Source organism: Branchiostoma lanceolatum, chromosome 4 (assembly GCF_035083965.1).
Source record: "Branchiostoma lanceolatum isolate klBraLanc5 chromosome 4, klBraLanc5.hap2, whole genome shotgun sequence".
Lineage (NCBI taxonomy): Eukaryota > Metazoa > Chordata > Leptocardii > Amphioxiformes > Branchiostomatidae > Branchiostoma > Branchiostoma lanceolatum.
Window position 1 is genome coordinate 15783549 of NC_089725.1, and position 17714 is coordinate 15801262.

Sequence of the window (17714 nt, forward strand, 5' to 3'; positions counted from 1 at the left end):
GATGTCAATACAGCCAACCTCCTGGAGAAAACATTAGTTATCTTGTAGAAGTCCTGTGCCTATTAATAATGTATACGCGAGGACCAATACTGGCTTGTTACTTCGATCGTGACAATCCTGCTGATGCAAGGTGAGTCTGCCGTGTATAATGCGACAATTTCGGGTCAAAATGTGATATATACAATTGTTGCCTCGTATTCATCACTACACCTGTCCTGATCCATTATTGTCGTAGTGTGCATATCATGTTGTCGTTATTAGGGAATATAACGTTAAGTTTGTTTGGAGAGGGGTAGGGAAATACTCGTGCAACTATGACCGTGCGGATTTCGACTCAGAACACAGGTCAAATCCAGGCCCTGGGTCAAATCCGAGCGAGCAAACAGACCGGTCCCGGACTGTGCGGGACAGCTGTTGAAGCAGGATGGATGGTTTGAAGGTCGCTCTCGAATCCAGACAGAAAGTCGTCCTTACTCTGTCTACTGCAGCTGTTATCGCAGCTGGAATAGCCTACCTAAAGTGGCAGAGGCGTTGTAAAGGGAACAGGCAGTACGTCCCAGTCGGCCATATCTCCAAAATCTACGTGCACCCGGTAAAGTCGTGCCGGGGTCTGGAGGTGGGGGAGGCCGAGGTGACTAAACAAGGTCTCCGGCAGGAGGGGGTTATGGACAGGTGAGACTGGGTTGAGGTTTATATGTAGGTTGCTTGTATGCCAAGCATCTTGCCCTCTGAAATGTGTGACAAAAGCCAGGCTCCTTGAAAGACTCTCATATGATGCTTCTTGGCCCTGCCTTGACCTGTGAATAACCCTGCGGTGCCCCACGTTGCTCAATTCAAAATACCAATGGCTCTATTTATTTGATAAAGTGCAAGACTACAAACACCATTCACTTTTCGGCAGCTTTCTCCCGTCATTCGTCAAATCGCGTCATAACGGCTCACAGGAAGGTCATGTCCTTAGAATTTCATCCTGCAGGCATGACGGTTTTGAAGCGACTTAATCTAAAATCCAAACAGGTGACTTTTGATATAATGTGCTTTTATGTAGGTTTCAGATCAATCCGGAAATGCCATGATTATAAGTAGACGTGGAGCAAACAGAAGAAACTTTACTGTGTACAAATGGTTCACCAATAATATGGCGTTAAACGTTAGCTGCACGACCTTTGAACTTGGATTTTACACCAGTCTGTACTCCCCCCCCCCCCAGACACCTGTTGATCCTTTATAAGGACCACTTCCTGGACACACGTACAGAGCCCCGGGTGGTGCTGATCTCACCGCAGTGTGTTGGAGACGGACAGGTCAGGCTGGAGGCACCTGGGATGGACCCGCTTACACTCCCCAAACCCAACAGACAGAAAGTGTACAGCATCAGGTAAGACTGCTGTAAAAATGTAATTCATATCTCAGAGTTAAGGTTCACCTATGGAACATGCAAGTAACGTCGTCGTTATTATACATTTGTCAACTCTGTTTTCTCCTACTCAATTGCTGATATTCATTTGACCTGTCAGTCATCAGGTCATCATATCATTATTCATTATACGTTAATGACAAAATTGTTGGATCTATCCGTCAAATACGTTTTAGATTTAGATAACTAGAGTTCCACGACCTCATGCCTTTGCCGAATGATGTAAACCATTTCGAGTGACGCCTTATAAATGTTTCTCATTGATTATGCAAAAACTGTCGTCATTTGCCTAAATCATATCAATTGATCATTTTCTCTATCCAAAACACACGTTGTTTAAAGTATGAAAGTATTGCAGCATTTCCTAATAAATCATGTTAATGAGTCCTGATTAGCATGATTTGTGTCTAATAATGTTAATCTCTACTTAACTTCAAATGAACTTTGGAAATAAATCTACTTTACTTCCGAACCCTACTCACCTACGAAAAATAATTAAAATCCATCTACAGCTTCTCGAGTTATGCGATTAATACACTACGCCCCCCCCCCCCCACACACAGACAAATCGCACCCAAAGCATGAAGTAATATTCTTGGTGAAGGTAAGAAATTATGATTTATTTTACTGTTCCCACGCCATCAGCATGTGGGAAGTGGACGGAGACGCTGTAGACTGCGGCCCGGAGGCTGCCGCCTGGCTGGACAAGTTCTTCGGGAAGCCGGGCTACAAGCTGGTCATGTCCACACCGGGGAGCAAGAAGAGACCGACTAATCAGCACCCAAAATACAAAGACATCGCCAAGCCAGATGATAAGGTAGAACGCTCGTTTGTGTGATTCATGCATTGACAGCGATGGCCTGACAATGTGTCATGTTGTGCGATACTGTTTCATGTGAAGTGGCTTCAGCACCAAGGACGAGCCACTCTAAACTTCGCATGAACTGTCTCAATATAGTTAGCGTGTTTATAACGTTTCCCATTTGGCACATAATGCACTGTACGTCTGAGGCAGCCATTCCAGCGTTGTATCCTAGGCATGACGTTTCAAGATCAACGTAATGATGGCTCCGGATCCACGCGCTTGTCAGTTGAAATCTTGGATTCAGACTAATGAATTGTAGTTATGTTATCCTAGCCCCGCGTGCCAATCTGTCATTGGGCAATGTAATGTGAATCGTATCTCCCCGACCATTTCCACTTGTTCCAGGTGGGGTTCCAGCATGAAACCGCCTTGCTACTTACGTCAGAGGCGTCTCTGGATGACCTGAACAACAAACTGACCACTCCTGTAGCCATGCGCAACTTCCGACCCAACATTGTGGTGGCTGGGTGTGGGCCATTTCAAGAGGTACGGCAGATACTTACCAGTGAGTCAGTTTCCAGTGAGCGATAACATGGTAAGGCTGAGAAACCTATGATAGGTAACAACTGCGACCCACGTTTCACATTCTGAGGTAATGTAGATATTTCTCAGCTTTTAAATGATTCCTATGTACATTATGCTATTCATTACTCAGCCTCTACCAGGCTCCATAGGTCGCTGAAAAAAAAGTAGAAATTGGCCAAATCATGAGACGAAAACATGCCAGAGGGGTTAGTCCGCTAAAGGAGTACAGTTTGGAACCCTAGGTCACAAACCGTTCCCCTTTAGCGGCATGTTTGTCTATTTGGCCAATTTCCGGCGACCTGTGGAGCCTGGTAGAGGCTTTTCATTACTACATTAGATGGACAGCCAGAACCATGGCAGTCATATCGCTATGGGTGCCTCAGCAATATGTAGCCTATAACGTCTACGTTGTTCTCTTCAGGATGACTGGCAGTATGTGCGCATCGGACAGGCTGAGATCCGGAGAATGTTGCCCTGCGACAGGTGACAAATGTACCGAAAGTACCGAAAGAAGCTTTGACCCGGCAATGGAACCATGTATGCATTTTCACCGGGTGGACTCTTTGATGCTACCCAGAGAGATTATACCAAAATGTGATGAATGATGGTAGCAAGCATGTTAATGCTTGTCGGTGTTGTTTGTATCATTCGCATATATGTTGTATTTACCTCCATTACTGATACGAAGGATACATTTTGTAGTGTTCTTCATGAACATGAGCCGTCGCTGCTTCTCGTTCTCAGGTGTTTGATGACCACGGTCGATCCCGAGACCGGTATGAAGAACGGCACGCAGGAGCCTCTCAAGACTCTAAGAAGGTCAGTATAATATCTAGGAATAGCAGCATAGTTGTTGGAAAGATATGCCGAGGGAGAAACTACGGCTCGTATGGAACAGCTTCATTCTGTGTTCAAAAGTTTTTCAACTCCCTTGAGACTTTGTCGCAGAAATTGGCCTAGTACTTTAGCCGTCGTACCATACACTAAACCATTGAAGTCGGAAATGTGAAACTCAAACAGAAAATGTATTTTCATTGCAGCTATCGCATGACCAAGGACGAGAAGTACAAGTCCGTGTTCGGACACAGCCCCCTGTTCGGGCTGACCTGCGGAGTGGAGCAGGAGGGGGCGATCCACATCGGGGACACGGTGTATGTGTGTACGTAAGGGGGAACCGCCGCCTGCATGACACACAGAAGATCCCAACTGTGTGTGATAAGAGTACAACGCAAGGACTTGTATATATCCTTGCAATTATAGTTCACATGCATCCTGTCATCACTGCAGCCAAGCAACATTAGATTACGATGATGATGATGATCACGCATTTACCTTGATACTTTATACACCTTTCTCACGCGGCGGACATGATAGAATGAAGACGAGGCCAATGAGGCAAAGAAGCAAAAATAATGTACAGATTTAGTTTTCCTCCTAAATCACATTAAGTTTTAAAATATGATATCCAAGTATCAATATTACAACTAATGCAATGTACAAAAAAGATGCAGCAATTTAGAGCTTCGTTGACCGATCCCATAGTCTCCGCCCTCCTCTGTCAGAGCGTAGAAATGCAAAATAAAAACATAGAAATGCAAATATTTGACAGTCATGCAGCCACTTCCTCATTGGTCGATTCTCTAATTATCAGGTAATCATTGGCTAAACTGGTAATTGTGATTGACAGTTAGGATCGGTCTAATGTTTGCCACAAGGCCCTCGTTTTCATTCTATCATGGCCGCCGCGTGAGAAAGGTCTATACAGGAGAGAAGGCGTCTGCCTGTTGTGTCGTGGTCTTCGCTAGTTCACACTGCGTACTTGTGCCCCTCCCAGTGCTCATTTAGCCTAGCTTTTAAACTGGTTTATGCTAACGTTATCTGCTGCAACTGCTTTATCCGGTAAAGAATTCCAGTTGTTAACAGCTCTTACACTAAAATCTAAACGTAAAATAATCATTTGACATGATCTTACATCTATAATGTTCTCTCTGAGGCAATGTTCGCGGGACGCCTATTGACCAAACTATATTTAATATCAGGGCTATGAAATTATCAGGTGTAGACCATAGCGTCACGTCTAGACTATCATAGGATACACACTGTAATAAAATTGGACAGCGATGACATGAGAATGCTTCTTCCTGGGATGTGTGATACTTTGTCATGTGAAGTAGCTTCAGCACCAAGGACGTGCCCCTCTATTGACTTGGTATGAACAGTCTCCATGTAATTAACGTGTTTATAACGTTTCCCATCTGGCACATAATGCACTGAGGCAGCCATTCCAGCGTCTTATCTTAGGCATAACGTTTCAAGATGGACGCAATGTTGGCTCCATAGTGTAAACCACGAAGGAGCACCTGCTCGGATAGGTGGAAATAAAGAAAGGAACACATTGAAACATCGACATACCTGTCCATGGGGACTCATTACTAACGGTCAATCTATGGCACACAATAAAGCACACAAGGATCAAACTGGAACCCCGATGATGCTTCAACAATGGCAAGGGCCTGACGTTAATATTGAAAGGGTTGCAATAACAAACGCAAGCGAACTTTGAAAAACAACGTTAACGTTACAACCCAGTAGCAGGCTTTAATGGGGTGGAATGGGGGAGTAGAATGAGGTGAAAAATATGCAAACGATGAAATTCGCACCCTGCTAGCATGTATTCAGCTCTCTCGGATAGCGCAGGTGCCCAGCGCAGGTTGCACGGTCGGTGACCCCGTCTAATATCCACAGGTGCAACTGCAATGGGGGTCAATGTGTCAGGTGGCGCTGTCTGAAAATGAGGTAAAATAGGAATAAAGTAGAGGATACGGCAATTGAAAACAACGCAAGTCATAAGACATAGCTGCTGACAACACCGTCCGGTTCTGTTGGTAATCATTGCCGTGATGTCCCGGTGAAGGGCCTTCACTGTTGTGGGAGGGCCGAGGAAAGCGTGGAAGATCCGGGGTCATTCAGGGTCAGAGGGAACTGCGAGGAGGGAATCACTATTCTTGATCCAAAGGGACCACGCACGTTACTTTAGTTAGCTTGATATACACAAAGTGTCAGCCTCCTTTCTACCTGAGTGTGATACAGCACTTTTAGGTCTGGTTACGTGTCAGAATAAAGCACTGGGCGCTGGGCGCAGTTTTGGCGCGAACCGAGGGAGACGCTGTTGATGGATTATGGGATTCCCCCCTCTATTCCGATTCAGGGGCCGCCCACTGAGGACAGCCAAGATGGCGCGCTTGCGTTTTCCCGGCCGTCCTGGCAAAAGATTCGGCCGATCTAACGTCAAATTCGGCCTGGATGACTTCGAGAACTTGCGTGATCAGTCCTTGGACTATGTTGGAAGCATCGAGCGGGCACTAAAGAGGTTTCGTGACGTCTATGGCGACTCAGACGAGGTACGAATGCGTCATGTTGGGTTGGGTGGAACGTTGTTTTCGCCCAGTGTAGGCCAAAGGCGCTCAAAACGTGTCGCGATCAATGCCGATTTCTGCCGCTTTTGATTCATTATAGTTTGTAGGACACTTTTAGACAGCATAAATGTAAGTACAGATACAATTAGTTTGCAACGACAGCGTTGATATCCTTATTTTTGGCACAGAATGAACGTGGTATAGTTCGGAAATGGAACAGAGTGGTCGCCATTTTGTTCGCCCAGTCTGTTCACAGACCGTTGATCTTGGTTCCTTCTTCTTTCAAAATAAATTCTACAAAGCCTCCATCTTGAACTTAAGAAGAGAAGGATGTGGAAATGAGGTAGTTAGGAAATAATTACAGTATTCCATAATCTTCCAGTGACTGTCGGTTTATCGATATATAACGTTGAAACAGCGACGAAATGATCAAGGCCCATTGATTTTCGAATGTTGAAAAGTCTAGAGTATTTTTTTATTGTACCCGGTATGATGACACATACGCCTGAATATTGACCACTTCGGTAAATGTCACTTGGTGTGTATTTATTACTTTCCCATCCCTGAAATGAAAAGGGTTGACTTTAATTTTTCTGTATGTATATCATGCTGAATGAATGTATTTTTCTGTGTCTACGTAAGGGGGGAGGGGGGCAGGACAAACAAGTTTTGTGTAGTTTCTTGTGCTGTGTCTCTGTCAAGTGTGGTGCGATGTCTACACTTGCCTCCTGCTCAAAGCACAGGCTGTACATCAGGGTGGTTACTGAAATTTCCCCCTTGGCTTTAGCGTTTCAGATGGAATAAATTCTAGTACTAGTAGTAGTAGCTGTAAATGTTGAATGTGAACAGGTGATAGTCACACCTCATGCAACCAGTAGTGATGATTACACCAGCTACTGCAGTGGATTTCCATATGCTGGGAAGTTGAATCAGTTGCAGACATTGTCCTTGCTTGTGGAAGGGTATTTCTCATGGCTTCATACTGTGTCCCTCAGGATCTGCTGTGATCCCATCTTCTTTGCACCATTCCTGATTTGACACTAAGGGAGCAGCAGAGGTCATGGTCATTACCACAGCACACACAGAAATAAACAATCAGTTAGCAGACCAGCTGTTGACCCAGAATGTCAGCAGGGGATGTTTATCTTGGGCAATAATCCCTGTTGTGTATTTTGTGATTTACTGTAATATTCAGTTTCCTTGCCTTACTGTCAAGTTCCTAGACAGGAATAAAAGAATGTTTTGTAAGCATCTGGTGAAGACATTAGACTCAAGTTTTAGAACATACATTTGCCATGATTATACAGCCATGAATATCTTTCTTGGGAAGACTTGCAGACCCTCAGGCTATAAAAGTTTATCATGATTGTGTGTGAGACACCATTTTCGAGCCACAAAATTAAGAGATTCATTAGAATTGGCAAATTCTTCAGTGTTTTAAAAATGTGGCATTACAGGAAAGAACAGACTACAGAATGTAATATCAGTTTTACTTAGTCAAAAGTGGAATGAAAAAATCAATTTAACTAATTTTCTATAAGATTGAGGTGGGCCTTGATGGATGTGAAGTATTAATTTGAAGTTTTTTTAATATTCCTGAGAGTACTGAATTGGAAATTTTTTGCAAGTACTGTAAGTGCAGAAATGTTCGCGGTGGTTTTATGTTCATGGTTTTCGCGGTGACTGTTTCACTGTGAAGTTAAAACCACCGAGAACATTTTTGTCCAGTACTGTAGCAGTTTGTAAAACTTAAAACCACCGCAAATACTCACCTTAGTGCGAAATAAAAACGACACAAACTTAAATGCATTCACAATTCATGTTACTTATAATCATAATCATATGTATCTTACTGGCCAACACCTGCTGGACATGAAGTGACCTTCTGTAGACAAGTGTTATGGTTAAACTGACAATTGATTTGGCAGAGAGGAATTTATCTATACCATCTCCATATCCTGAAATGATTGTGTACTAAATTTAAGTATTACTTCATTTCCTTGCGTAGCTGTGTCAGTGTGTCTCAGTAACAATGGTTTCTTTCTTACTTGAAACGCAGGTGGTACTGTACATGTATTCAAAATACTAGAAAATTATCATATGATTCAGACACAATTTGTATTTCACAGGATTCAATTGAAGTTGGCTAAGATATGCTACATAAAGGCACAAACGAACAAACAATATGCAGTAGGAAGCTATTATCGGGTAATCAACTAGTATAGTGTACCATAAAAGGTGCCTCAAGTATTTTGGAGTTCAGCACATTCCCTAGATAGTGGTTTAGACCCTGTATGTGCTATGCATTATAGGACATTATAAGATTTCACAGTGAATGGCAGTGAAAAGGTTGTGAGATTTCTAGCTTAGCTGTAATATGTCATGCCAGGTATGTTGTATAATTAAACCTGTATTACCTGTACTTTTGGCCTGTCCCATTTATGATTGTTGTTTGTGTACAACCCTATGACCATGCAAGTAGAACTAAACTATGCCACAGGAAGTCAGACATTTCTAGGGGTCTGTTTTGAGGTTATGGTCAGTAGTTGACCAAAGGGAATGTTTATTCTATGTGTTAAAGTCGTTTCTTGACATTCCAGCTACAGCTCAAAATGGAAATTTGTGGTGAATCTTTTGATTCAAGGTATTGTTAAAGCATTTCATATCTTTATTATTTCTTTGCAGGATGAAGATTTTGAAGGGTTTGATCCTTCTGAGCTTGAAGTCAGGTCACCTCCAAGGCGAAGTGAGAGGGAACGTGTGCCGTCCAGCCGCCTTAGTGAGTTTGCCCTTGACCGCCAAACGCTTTCCTCGTGGATGTCCCAGCCTGGCGATGAGGATGAGGACGAGGATGTATCAGATGAAGACACGCCTGACAGGTCCCCCCCTACTGAGAGGAGGTTGTCTAGGAATCGATCTGAGGAGTCGGTCAGGTACAAGGAAGCAGAGGCACCTCGCAGTAAAGATTCTCACACGTCTATTAAGGGCAGAGTCACTAAACCAAAGCTTCAGACGATTAAGATCCGTATCGGTGCTGATGGCAAAGCCATCAAAGTCGTCCGGGGTCGTGGAAGACCGCCTCGGACAGTTGATCCACCCAAAGTTCGTAGATCTTTAGAGAAGGATGTCCCCAAGGCAATGAAAAAAGCGATAGAATCAAAGTCTGCCAGAAAAGTAGGTAGGCCACAGGCAGTACCCATTCCAAGAGGTAAGAAAGAAGCCAAAGCGAAAGACATTACAAGGAAAGTTGAACTGAAGAGAACTGAAAGAAAACCTGGTAGACCACAGAAACATGTACGTGTTCTGCCAATGTCAAAGAAGGTAGATAAGAATGTTGCTAAGCAGCTTCTACAGAAAGCAAAGATGGGGAACATGCGGAGGAACTTGAGGGCTGGTGGAAGCCCACCAACACCACAGTCAAAAGCACCTGGGAAATTCCAGCTCCCTCCTGTTAGTTCACGGTCATCACGAATCATCAAGCCAAGGAAACGCTTCATCGAGGATGATGATTTTTATTTCCCAATGAAGGTGCCCAGATTAGACCTGACCATGGCACTAGCTAAGGACAGTCCACAGACAGAGGAAGATATGGAAACCAGGACTGCTGGTCGAGCCAGTAAGTTAAAAGCTCAATCTATTTGGAAAAAGTCCCTGTGTCCATCTCAACACATCACATCAGCAGACATGACTCAACAGTCTCGCACTTCTATCCTGAAACCTGCCCGCTTGAAGTTACCACACCTGACCAACCAGGCAGGGGGAGTAGAGGCCACAAAGTCAGATGACTTGGGTCTAGAGCCTGAGGATGAAGAGAAGCTGGAAAAGTTGAAGTTGAGTAGGAAACCTAAAGAAAACAGAGCTGACCAGTCCAAGAAGGACAGAAGGAACAGAAAAGCTGGTTCACCTGGGGACCCAGATGCAACTCCCTCTGGCAGTGTTGTTCTGCCACTCAAGGGAGCCGTACTGGGGAGGAAGAACAGCAGCATTCTGAGGAGGGCCAAGTTGAAGCTCAGCAAGGCCATGAAAATTCAAACTAAGAAGGAACAGCTGAACAAACTCCAGACTCAGTGGCAGAGGGACAGTAAGGTGGGTGTGGTCCTTTTTGTGAGGTTAGGTACCATTTTGGCAAACCCCTGTTTTAAAGGCTGTTTACATTCAGTTTGGCTGTCCAAAAGAATACAAAAAACAGATTGTAAAATATGGTTGTTCAATACTTTCACTTGTGTACTCATGCAATTTGGTGCATGAGAATGACCAGAGAATGCCAATGGTTGAATTCATATAGATGTTATTTTGTTATTTGCACATGTTAAGTCTCTTTGAAATAGTATGAAATCTGAAATACATTTGTTATGGAAACAACGAATGCCATATAGATTCTTTTGTTGCTTAATATTACAAGGAAGAAGTAATGGTGAGAGTAAAATAAACATTTTGTTCTGTAGATCAAAATCATTCTATGAACAATCTGTGCTGAGGTAATGTTGATTCATTCATATGAAAATGAGGGAAATGTTCATGAAGACCCATTGTAACTTTCTTAGGAACAAATTTTGTTTATTACTTTCGGCCTGAAAGTATTGAACATCATCATAATCAGTATTTTATACAATTCTGCAAAATAAGTACTCATTTCAGTCCTGAAGTTGGTACTTTTTGTAAAGGACAAAAGTTAAGACAGGTAGAGTCCACCAACAATGGAAAAATAGTGTGGCCCCAAGATGCAAGACTTGGAGACCTTTTCTATCTTTGTATGAGATGTGTAAAGTGAAAGCAAAATGGTCTCATTCTTGTGCAGCATTCCTGTGGTTTGTTTCAGAAATTTGATTCCAGCAAAGAGTTCCCAACAGCCTTGTATGTAAAAGCCTGAGCTCATGAGGCACACATGCAGACACAGCCTGTGGCTTCAACTTCATTATCATATTATGCTACATTATCACAGTTACTGCCAGTTACTGCTGTAATGCGTCTTTAGTAAGATATCATCAGAATAGAAAAAACAAGCCACAGGAAAGGCTGCATACAGTCACAGACCATTGTGCTTTTCTGAATATGCGTATGCGTATGTTTATATCAATGGCTGTCTTCATATATACTGCACTAGCAAATGACTCATGCAATGGTCATGTTACTTGTTAGATTGCTTCAGGAATGGTAATTGAATTATTTTTTTTCATTCCCTGGCCATGGCTTCATGGAAGATGGTCAGATGGTTCAATCCAGGTCCATTGATAATCTTTACACATATAATTCCAAAACTGCTGCAGAAGAACAGTTCTGAAGATGTCTTGAATGACCAATGTTGTAAGTGTGAATACAGCCAATGATATCAAGTACACTGTGATTTAAGGGCTTACCATTCAGAGAGTTGTGTCTGAGGGTGTCCAGGAGCCATTTCCATATATTCTTTGCTGCTGAGTTGACAATAGTACAGTCGTTCTTCGGCCTTAAAAGTTAAGGTCTATACATTCTAGCTAACTATATCTTAAATCATTGCCCCCCTCTCAACTTTTTGGAATGGTACAGCCCTGTGGTGATTGCATTGTTATAAAATTCTTTTATTGAAATCATTGTTACAAGTAATACTAACCCATGTCCCATTTCTCTTCACATCTGCTGTGCCTCATGTATGCTATCTTCTAGGATAGCAAGGTTGGTTTTTCATTTTATTTTCCAGAAATCTCTGAACTGTTTGTACGTAATGTACTTTGTCAAGTGAAAACAGCACTATTAGGCATGGGAGTCTGCTCCTGCTTAACTTTGCAAAGAATAATTTGTGAAAGATATACACTGTAAAATTGATGTCTGGAAAATAAGATCTTCTTTTGTTTATCCTCAAAACCAAACTTGTTTAGCCTCAAAAGCAAATTGTAAATTATGCCAAGAACAAAATCAAAGAAATGGTTTACTGTTTAAGCTGCTGTCCAGCTTATGTTGATTTATACAATGTATATTTCTTTCATTGGTTATTCTGAAGATAAGAATGAAATGCCAACATCTTTAGACAAATGCAGGTGAAGTTGTGAGAAGAAGTACATGTACATTGTGAGGTTAAAACTAAATAAAAGACACAAATTTTCCCTCGTTTCAGAAGGTTTCAGTTGGTGGTGGCTGATGAAAATTTCCATAAATCTTTGTTGTTGAACTGGATTATTTCGCTGACAAAACTACAAAGGCAATTCCTTATTGGTTTGATCAAGTTTGTATTTTGCAATGGCAGAAATAAAGTCGTTAGCCAGAATAGTTGGTTCATATCTGATGGTACATGGATGATGCGAGGCTAAAAGTCTGCATTACTTTAAAGCTACATGTACTAGAAAATCTGTGCCTGTCAGCCATCGCCCATGTACCATTGTGTCATGGGGATTTATGAAACTAATTAAAGTTGAACTTAAAGACATTTTTGCAGAATGAATACTGTGACTAGTTATCTTTCTATGTTGCTGATCTATTTTACTGTCAATCTCTGAATAAGTTGCCAAGTTCGGTTGGCCCATTTGTGATGAGCATGTCATATCAGTTGGTAATGACCTTAATGTTGTGTGCCTTCATGGTTCTGGGTGTAAGGAACGATAATGCTTATACCATAAACACATTTTTGTGTATTTATAGAGTCTATTACTGTACCGTATATGGAAATGCTGCTCATTGACAGGATAAGTTGCATGTTATGATAATCTCTATCATCGCTACCTACAATAAACCAGCTTGCCAATCAGATGGCAGTATTCTGATATCAGCTGACTAGTTTCACAACTGACCTTGCTTACTTAGTAACCAGGCAATGTAGGCCTATGTCAGCCTTACATGTTCAAACAATATTAGAATCTCTATGCCTTGTCAGGTTGCAAATTGCAATGCCATGGTTGTTGTCATCTTACTAACACTGTTCCAATTATTTTCTTTGACTCCTTGATTGCAAAATTATGCTTTCAGGGGTTAAGGCCATACTGATTTGACTATATGGATGACATCCTCTAAGTACCCCAAAACTGATGAGAGCTTGCAAAAAAAGTTGGGCAAAAAAGTTGCCTTCATTAAGAAATCTAAGTGGTCAGGAAGGTTAAACAAATGACTAAACACATGGAACATGGTACAATGTATATCAAATAATAAATTCTTTATTTTTAGGTCTTCTTCTTTGACTTTGGAAGACATTGCTCAGGGCTTGAAAAACATTTTTAGCCTACCTGTTTTGATACACAAAAAATTACTTGCACCAAAACATTTTTGCGTGCACAACTAAAACCTTACAAAGAGGTCATATTAATTATTTCGCTATGGCCAAACCAATGATTTTATCCTTTAATGTGTAAGCCTTTTGGCACTTTGCACTGGTTGTTAACATATGTGTAGGCAGCAGGTTGAAGACTATTGGTAACATACAAGTGATTTAAATCTGTAACATGAGGGTCAGTAGCCTTTATAGTTCATATGCAAATCTTCACTTGCACCAGCCATAAAATGTTCAATGTGCAGGGAGTAAGTTAATGGCAAGATCAGAACGTTTCATGATTGTGATAGAGGCACTCTATTACATCAGTAGCCCTTTCCCAATATTTTTTTGGCAAATCACTGCATATATTTTCTCTTTATGCAGATTCTTTGTTCAATCTACAGTATACTCTCAAACATTTTTTGGAAACAGACAGAAACTGATGCACACACAGATGTCATCCACATAATCCAGTCAGTTTGGCCTTTCAGATTGTTCTGACATTTTAAAGACTCAAGAGACATACCTTGAGAAAGTATCACTTCTTACAAACTCAGTCACAATTCTAATTTTGATTGACTGAACATTATGGCAATGTAATAATGGACAAAGCTAACAAACGTTGCTGTTGAGTTATGCTGTAACCTCTGCCAGTCTGGTGAATGATGCCATAACAGGTGAGAGGTTAACTCTGTCTGGTCTGTCCACAGGAGGTGCAAAGTCCCATCCAGCTCAGGTCCTTCCCTCTGGTACAGCTCAATGCCATCCCCGGGGATGCCTCCCCCACCCTGGGGGCACAGCCAGCACACAAAACAGGTCAGTCCCAGGAAAGGTGCAAAATGTAAAGTTTTAAAAGAGTAACAGGTACTATGTACTATCAGCACATCATTGCATTTGTTCTTTTGCATGACAATTCTGTTGATCTGTTGAAAAAAGGTCCATTGATTTTTAAAATCATTGTCAAAGCTTAGTACGAAAAGTATATGGGAGTTGCTAGGTAAGTGCTTGAACATATAACATAGAGTTTTTACTGCTGGATGCCCTTCCTAACGCCAACCCAAACCCTACTGTAGGGCTTAGGACATGGGAAATATGTGTTTAGTGCCTTTTCCAAGGGTATAACATCTGGGTGCATGTCAGGACATGTCTGGGTACACCCCTGGGGATTGAACCTGTGTCTCATTGGTTCATAGCCGGATGCTCTGCCACTATGCCACGCAGACGCCAGACATATTCTTCTTATATTTGTACATTTGCATCGAAAGTAAATCAAAAGCTACTCTGCTGTTCCTCTGTTTCAGATGGAGAACCTCAAAAAGTAGGGAAGCCCAGCCCTCCTCAGCAGGATGCCACAAAGGTGAGGCTATTGTGCTGGAGTGTGTGATCTATACATTACTGAGAAAATTTGTATTGATCTTCAAGTTCAAGTCGACGAAATAGAAGACATATGTTATTAATTCTGTGTTGATGCAATTAACAGGTGGAAGGAGACTCCTCGTCAGAGTCATCATCTTCATCTGATGACGATGATGAACAATCGACAGAGTCGGCGGAGTCGGAGTCCTTGTCCAGCAGTGTGGACTCCTCCCGAGGACCACGGATCAAGCATGTGTGCAGGCGAGCAGCCGTTGCACTGGGCAAGTCTCTAGCAGTGTTCCCGACTGATGACAAGATTCGCCTGAGTGCTTTGCCTCCCAAGGAGAAGAGAAGGCTGCTGCACAAGCAGAAAGCTGAAGGTTTGTTACAAGATTGTCTTGTGAAGTCTTGTAGGACTTCAGCAGGGCCAGAAAGCTTTGAGTTCACATGGCTTTTTCAGCCCATCTATACTTGAAATATGAAATTAAGATTCTCTATTCTTGATTTCTTCCATTGTCCTGTCTTGTCTACGAAAATGAAAGCAGTTTCATGCTGCTATACTTTTTCTGGTGTCTTCAGTGACATTGAAGTGCTTGGAGCTGCTCTGAACACTTTCTGTCTGTCTCCTCCAAACTTCGGTATAGTTTTTAGCATGACAAAGGTCCCTCCTGCCTGTACAGAGCGCTCAGGAACTCCAGACTCGGATGAAGTACCGAACAGAGTCAGGACGGAGGAGAAGCCCAAGCGTCCCTTAGGCCTTGGATCTCCCCCAAAGAGCCGGCGCAGACGTCGCTGTGGCACTTGTGCCGGCTGCCAGAGAACTGAAGACTGTGGCAAATGTCCCAATTGCAAGTAAGTAGTCCAGGCAATGTTGGAAGGATACAGAACATGAATCCTTAGAACGTAGTGTATATACTTTTGGTCAATATCAGGTAAAAGTGTGCCACTGAAGATGTCTGACATAAGGCTGTCCTGTATCACAAGAAAAATAACAGTTTATTTTGTCGTCCTTCTCCAGAGACAAGACCAAGTTTGGTGGTTTCAATGTCAAGAAGCAGTGCTGCATGTAAGTAGAATCAACACAACAGTTCTGTCTTCTCCCCTCCAAAACATTTCCTGCATCATTAACAATAAAGGAAATGATACAGATCTGTGTAAACAATCTTTCTTGTCCATTGTAGCCACAAGAAGTGCCGGAACCCCCAGCCTGCTGGGAATGAGGGAGTACGACCCAGAAACTTGGGTAAGACTTGCAATTTTGGGTTCCTGTCATACTTCATCTGTGAACCTTTGTATTCTGTGTGTGCCCAGTAGTGTGATACACTGGGTAACTCTTAAAATCTAGGCTTCCCAGACTTTGAAGAAGTTGTACATTGGAACTTCTGTATTTGTGAACTGGACTGTATTTTGTCATATTCTACATCTTTCTTTGCTGACTGAAATTGATATTGTCTTTAAAAAATATGTGTGGAATGCAGAAGTCATCTTGCTGATTTAGTTTGTAATATGTGACATTGTGAGGATTGACATGTTTAGGGAAACTGTTTTGACTGTCTTGCAGTAGCTGTTAGGAGAGCCAAGGTGCCATCGAGGAACTCAACGCCCCCTGTAGACGGGGCCGCAAACAACAGGACTAAAGGGCTATCAGTCAAGAGGGGTAATGGCAAGGACAACGGCAACTCTAAAGACAAGACAGCCGGCCCCAGCACCTCAGGAGTACACAGACCCAGGCCCATCAGAGCTGGAGATAATGGAAAACAGTTGTTAAAAGTGGACTTTAAGGAAGAATATGATGTGGAGAATGCCTGGGAGGGAGGCATGGTCATTCTGGCATCCACCCCTCTTATCACTCGAATTGTCTGCTATCTATGTGCCAGTGCTGGACAGCATGAGGTAAGAAAATGGACATCTTCAACCTTTTCTTCTTCTATTACTTTGATGATTCCCTGTGTTATAGTTTTGTTGTGATTGTTTCATTGCTTGAGTATCATAATGACAGTTACAGACTATGTTATTTTACGTGATATATGTCTGTTTCAAAACTGTTAACAGGTTGTGGTTGACTGTTTGCATGTGTTACACTGTCCAGTGGTAATGTCACACATGTCCTTGTTTTGTTTCCCCAGTTCCTGTACTGCGCAGTGTGCTGTGAGGCATTCCACCAATTCTGTCTGGAGGAGGAGGAGCGCCCCCTGGATGGCAGGGAGCAGGACTGGTGCTGCAGGAGGTGCAGGTTCTGCACTGTCTGTGGCAGGCAAAATGGGGTAAAAACAGAATGCTGTACTTTGCTGTGGTGTCACATATATATATACATAGGGTTTTGGTATCACTGTTTCATTTTGGTTCAAAGCAAATTTGATAGATGTGTATATTACGTAGCAGTACAAATAGGAATGGGGTCCTGGGCAAGTATTGTATTTCACTGTACATTGTGCACCAATAGAAATAGCAGACTAATCACTTTCACCAAGGAGAACATGTTTTAAACATTGTCAGTGATGAAATCATTCAGTGTCTTGAACACAGCCATTCCATTCCAGGTGATTGCTGAGGGGAGGAGAGCATTGACTGGTGCCTTGTCTCTGTCCCTGCCACAGCTTTTACAGTGCCACAAGTGCCACGACATGTACCACGGAGAGTGCCTCAGCCCAAACTACCCCACCAGACCGACAAAGAAGAAGAAAATATGGGTGAGAAAAAGGGCAACTTATTTCTTATGCCCTTCATTTGTTGGTAACATAACCTGCAATATTAGTGATAGTTTCAGTAAACCAATGTTAATTGCTTTGTTTTGTATCAAAAGGTCTTTTGTTGCAAAATGTAAGAAAGATTTGTAAAATGTACTGCTCACATAAAATTGTCTAGTACAGACTGTTACTGTCACGTGATGTCTTGAGCTTTCTTGCTCTGTACTCGGGT

The 17714-nt window shown here is 42.4% G+C and overlaps 2 protein-coding genes and 1 long non-coding RNA gene across 7 annotated transcripts in view; 2 read left to right on the forward strand and 1 right to left on the reverse strand.

Annotated features, from left to right (window-relative positions):
- Window positions 1–4939, forward strand: part of LOC136432872 (mitochondrial amidoxime reducing component 2-like) — a 35734-nt gene extending 30795 nt beyond the window's left edge. Inside the window, exons 1-7 of one of the 2 annotated variants that reach the window (XM_066424451.1) lie at window positions 375–672; window positions 1211–1378; window positions 2063–2234; window positions 2628–2768; window positions 3229–3290; window positions 3552–3626; window positions 3848–4939. In XM_066424451.1, coding sequence (XP_066280548.1) covers window positions 425–672; window positions 1211–1378; window positions 2063–2234; window positions 2628–2768; window positions 3229–3290; window positions 3552–3626; window positions 3848–3974 — 993 coding nt within the window. In that variant the 5' untranslated portion in view covers window positions 375–424 and the 3' untranslated portion in view covers window positions 3975–4939. Of the gene's footprint in view, window positions 1–374; window positions 673–1210; window positions 1379–2062; window positions 2235–2627; window positions 2769–3228; window positions 3291–3551; window positions 3627–3847 lie in introns of those variants that run through there. The other variant, XM_066424454.1, reaches the window with a different exon arrangement.
- A 440-nt stretch (window positions 4940–5379) lies between these two features.
- Window positions 5380–5974, reverse strand: LOC136432875 (uncharacterized). Its single transcript, XR_010755577.1, has 2 exons — window positions 5883–5974; window positions 5380–5592 (listed from the first exon to the last, which is right to left on the reverse strand). It is a non-coding gene; the product is annotated as an uncharacterized lncRNA (long non-coding RNA).
- A 22-nt stretch (window positions 5975–5996) lies between these two features.
- The window catches only part of LOC136432869 (histone-lysine N-methyltransferase 2A-like), a 29501-nt gene continuing 17783 nt past the window's right edge, over window positions 5997–17714 (forward strand). For 2 of the 4 annotated variants that reach the window (XM_066424446.1, XM_066424449.1), the window contains exons 1-11: window positions 5997–6208; window positions 8909–10309; window positions 14150–14255; window positions 14741–14796; window positions 14920–15175; window positions 15476–15647; window positions 15814–15861; window positions 15977–16038; window positions 16357–16688; window positions 16922–17059; window positions 17336–17485. In XM_066424446.1, coding sequence (XP_066280543.1) covers window positions 6041–6208; window positions 8909–10309; window positions 14150–14255; window positions 14741–14796; window positions 14920–15175; window positions 15476–15647; window positions 15814–15861; window positions 15977–16038; window positions 16357–16688; window positions 16922–17059; window positions 17336–17485 — 2889 coding nt within the window. In that variant the 5' untranslated portion in view covers window positions 5997–6040. The remainder of the gene's footprint in view (window positions 6209–8908; window positions 10310–14149; window positions 14256–14740; window positions 14797–14919; window positions 15176–15475; window positions 15648–15813; window positions 15862–15976; window positions 16039–16356; window positions 16689–16921; window positions 17060–17335; window positions 17486–17714) is intronic. The other 2 variants (XM_066424448.1, XM_066424447.1) reach the window with 2 other exon arrangements.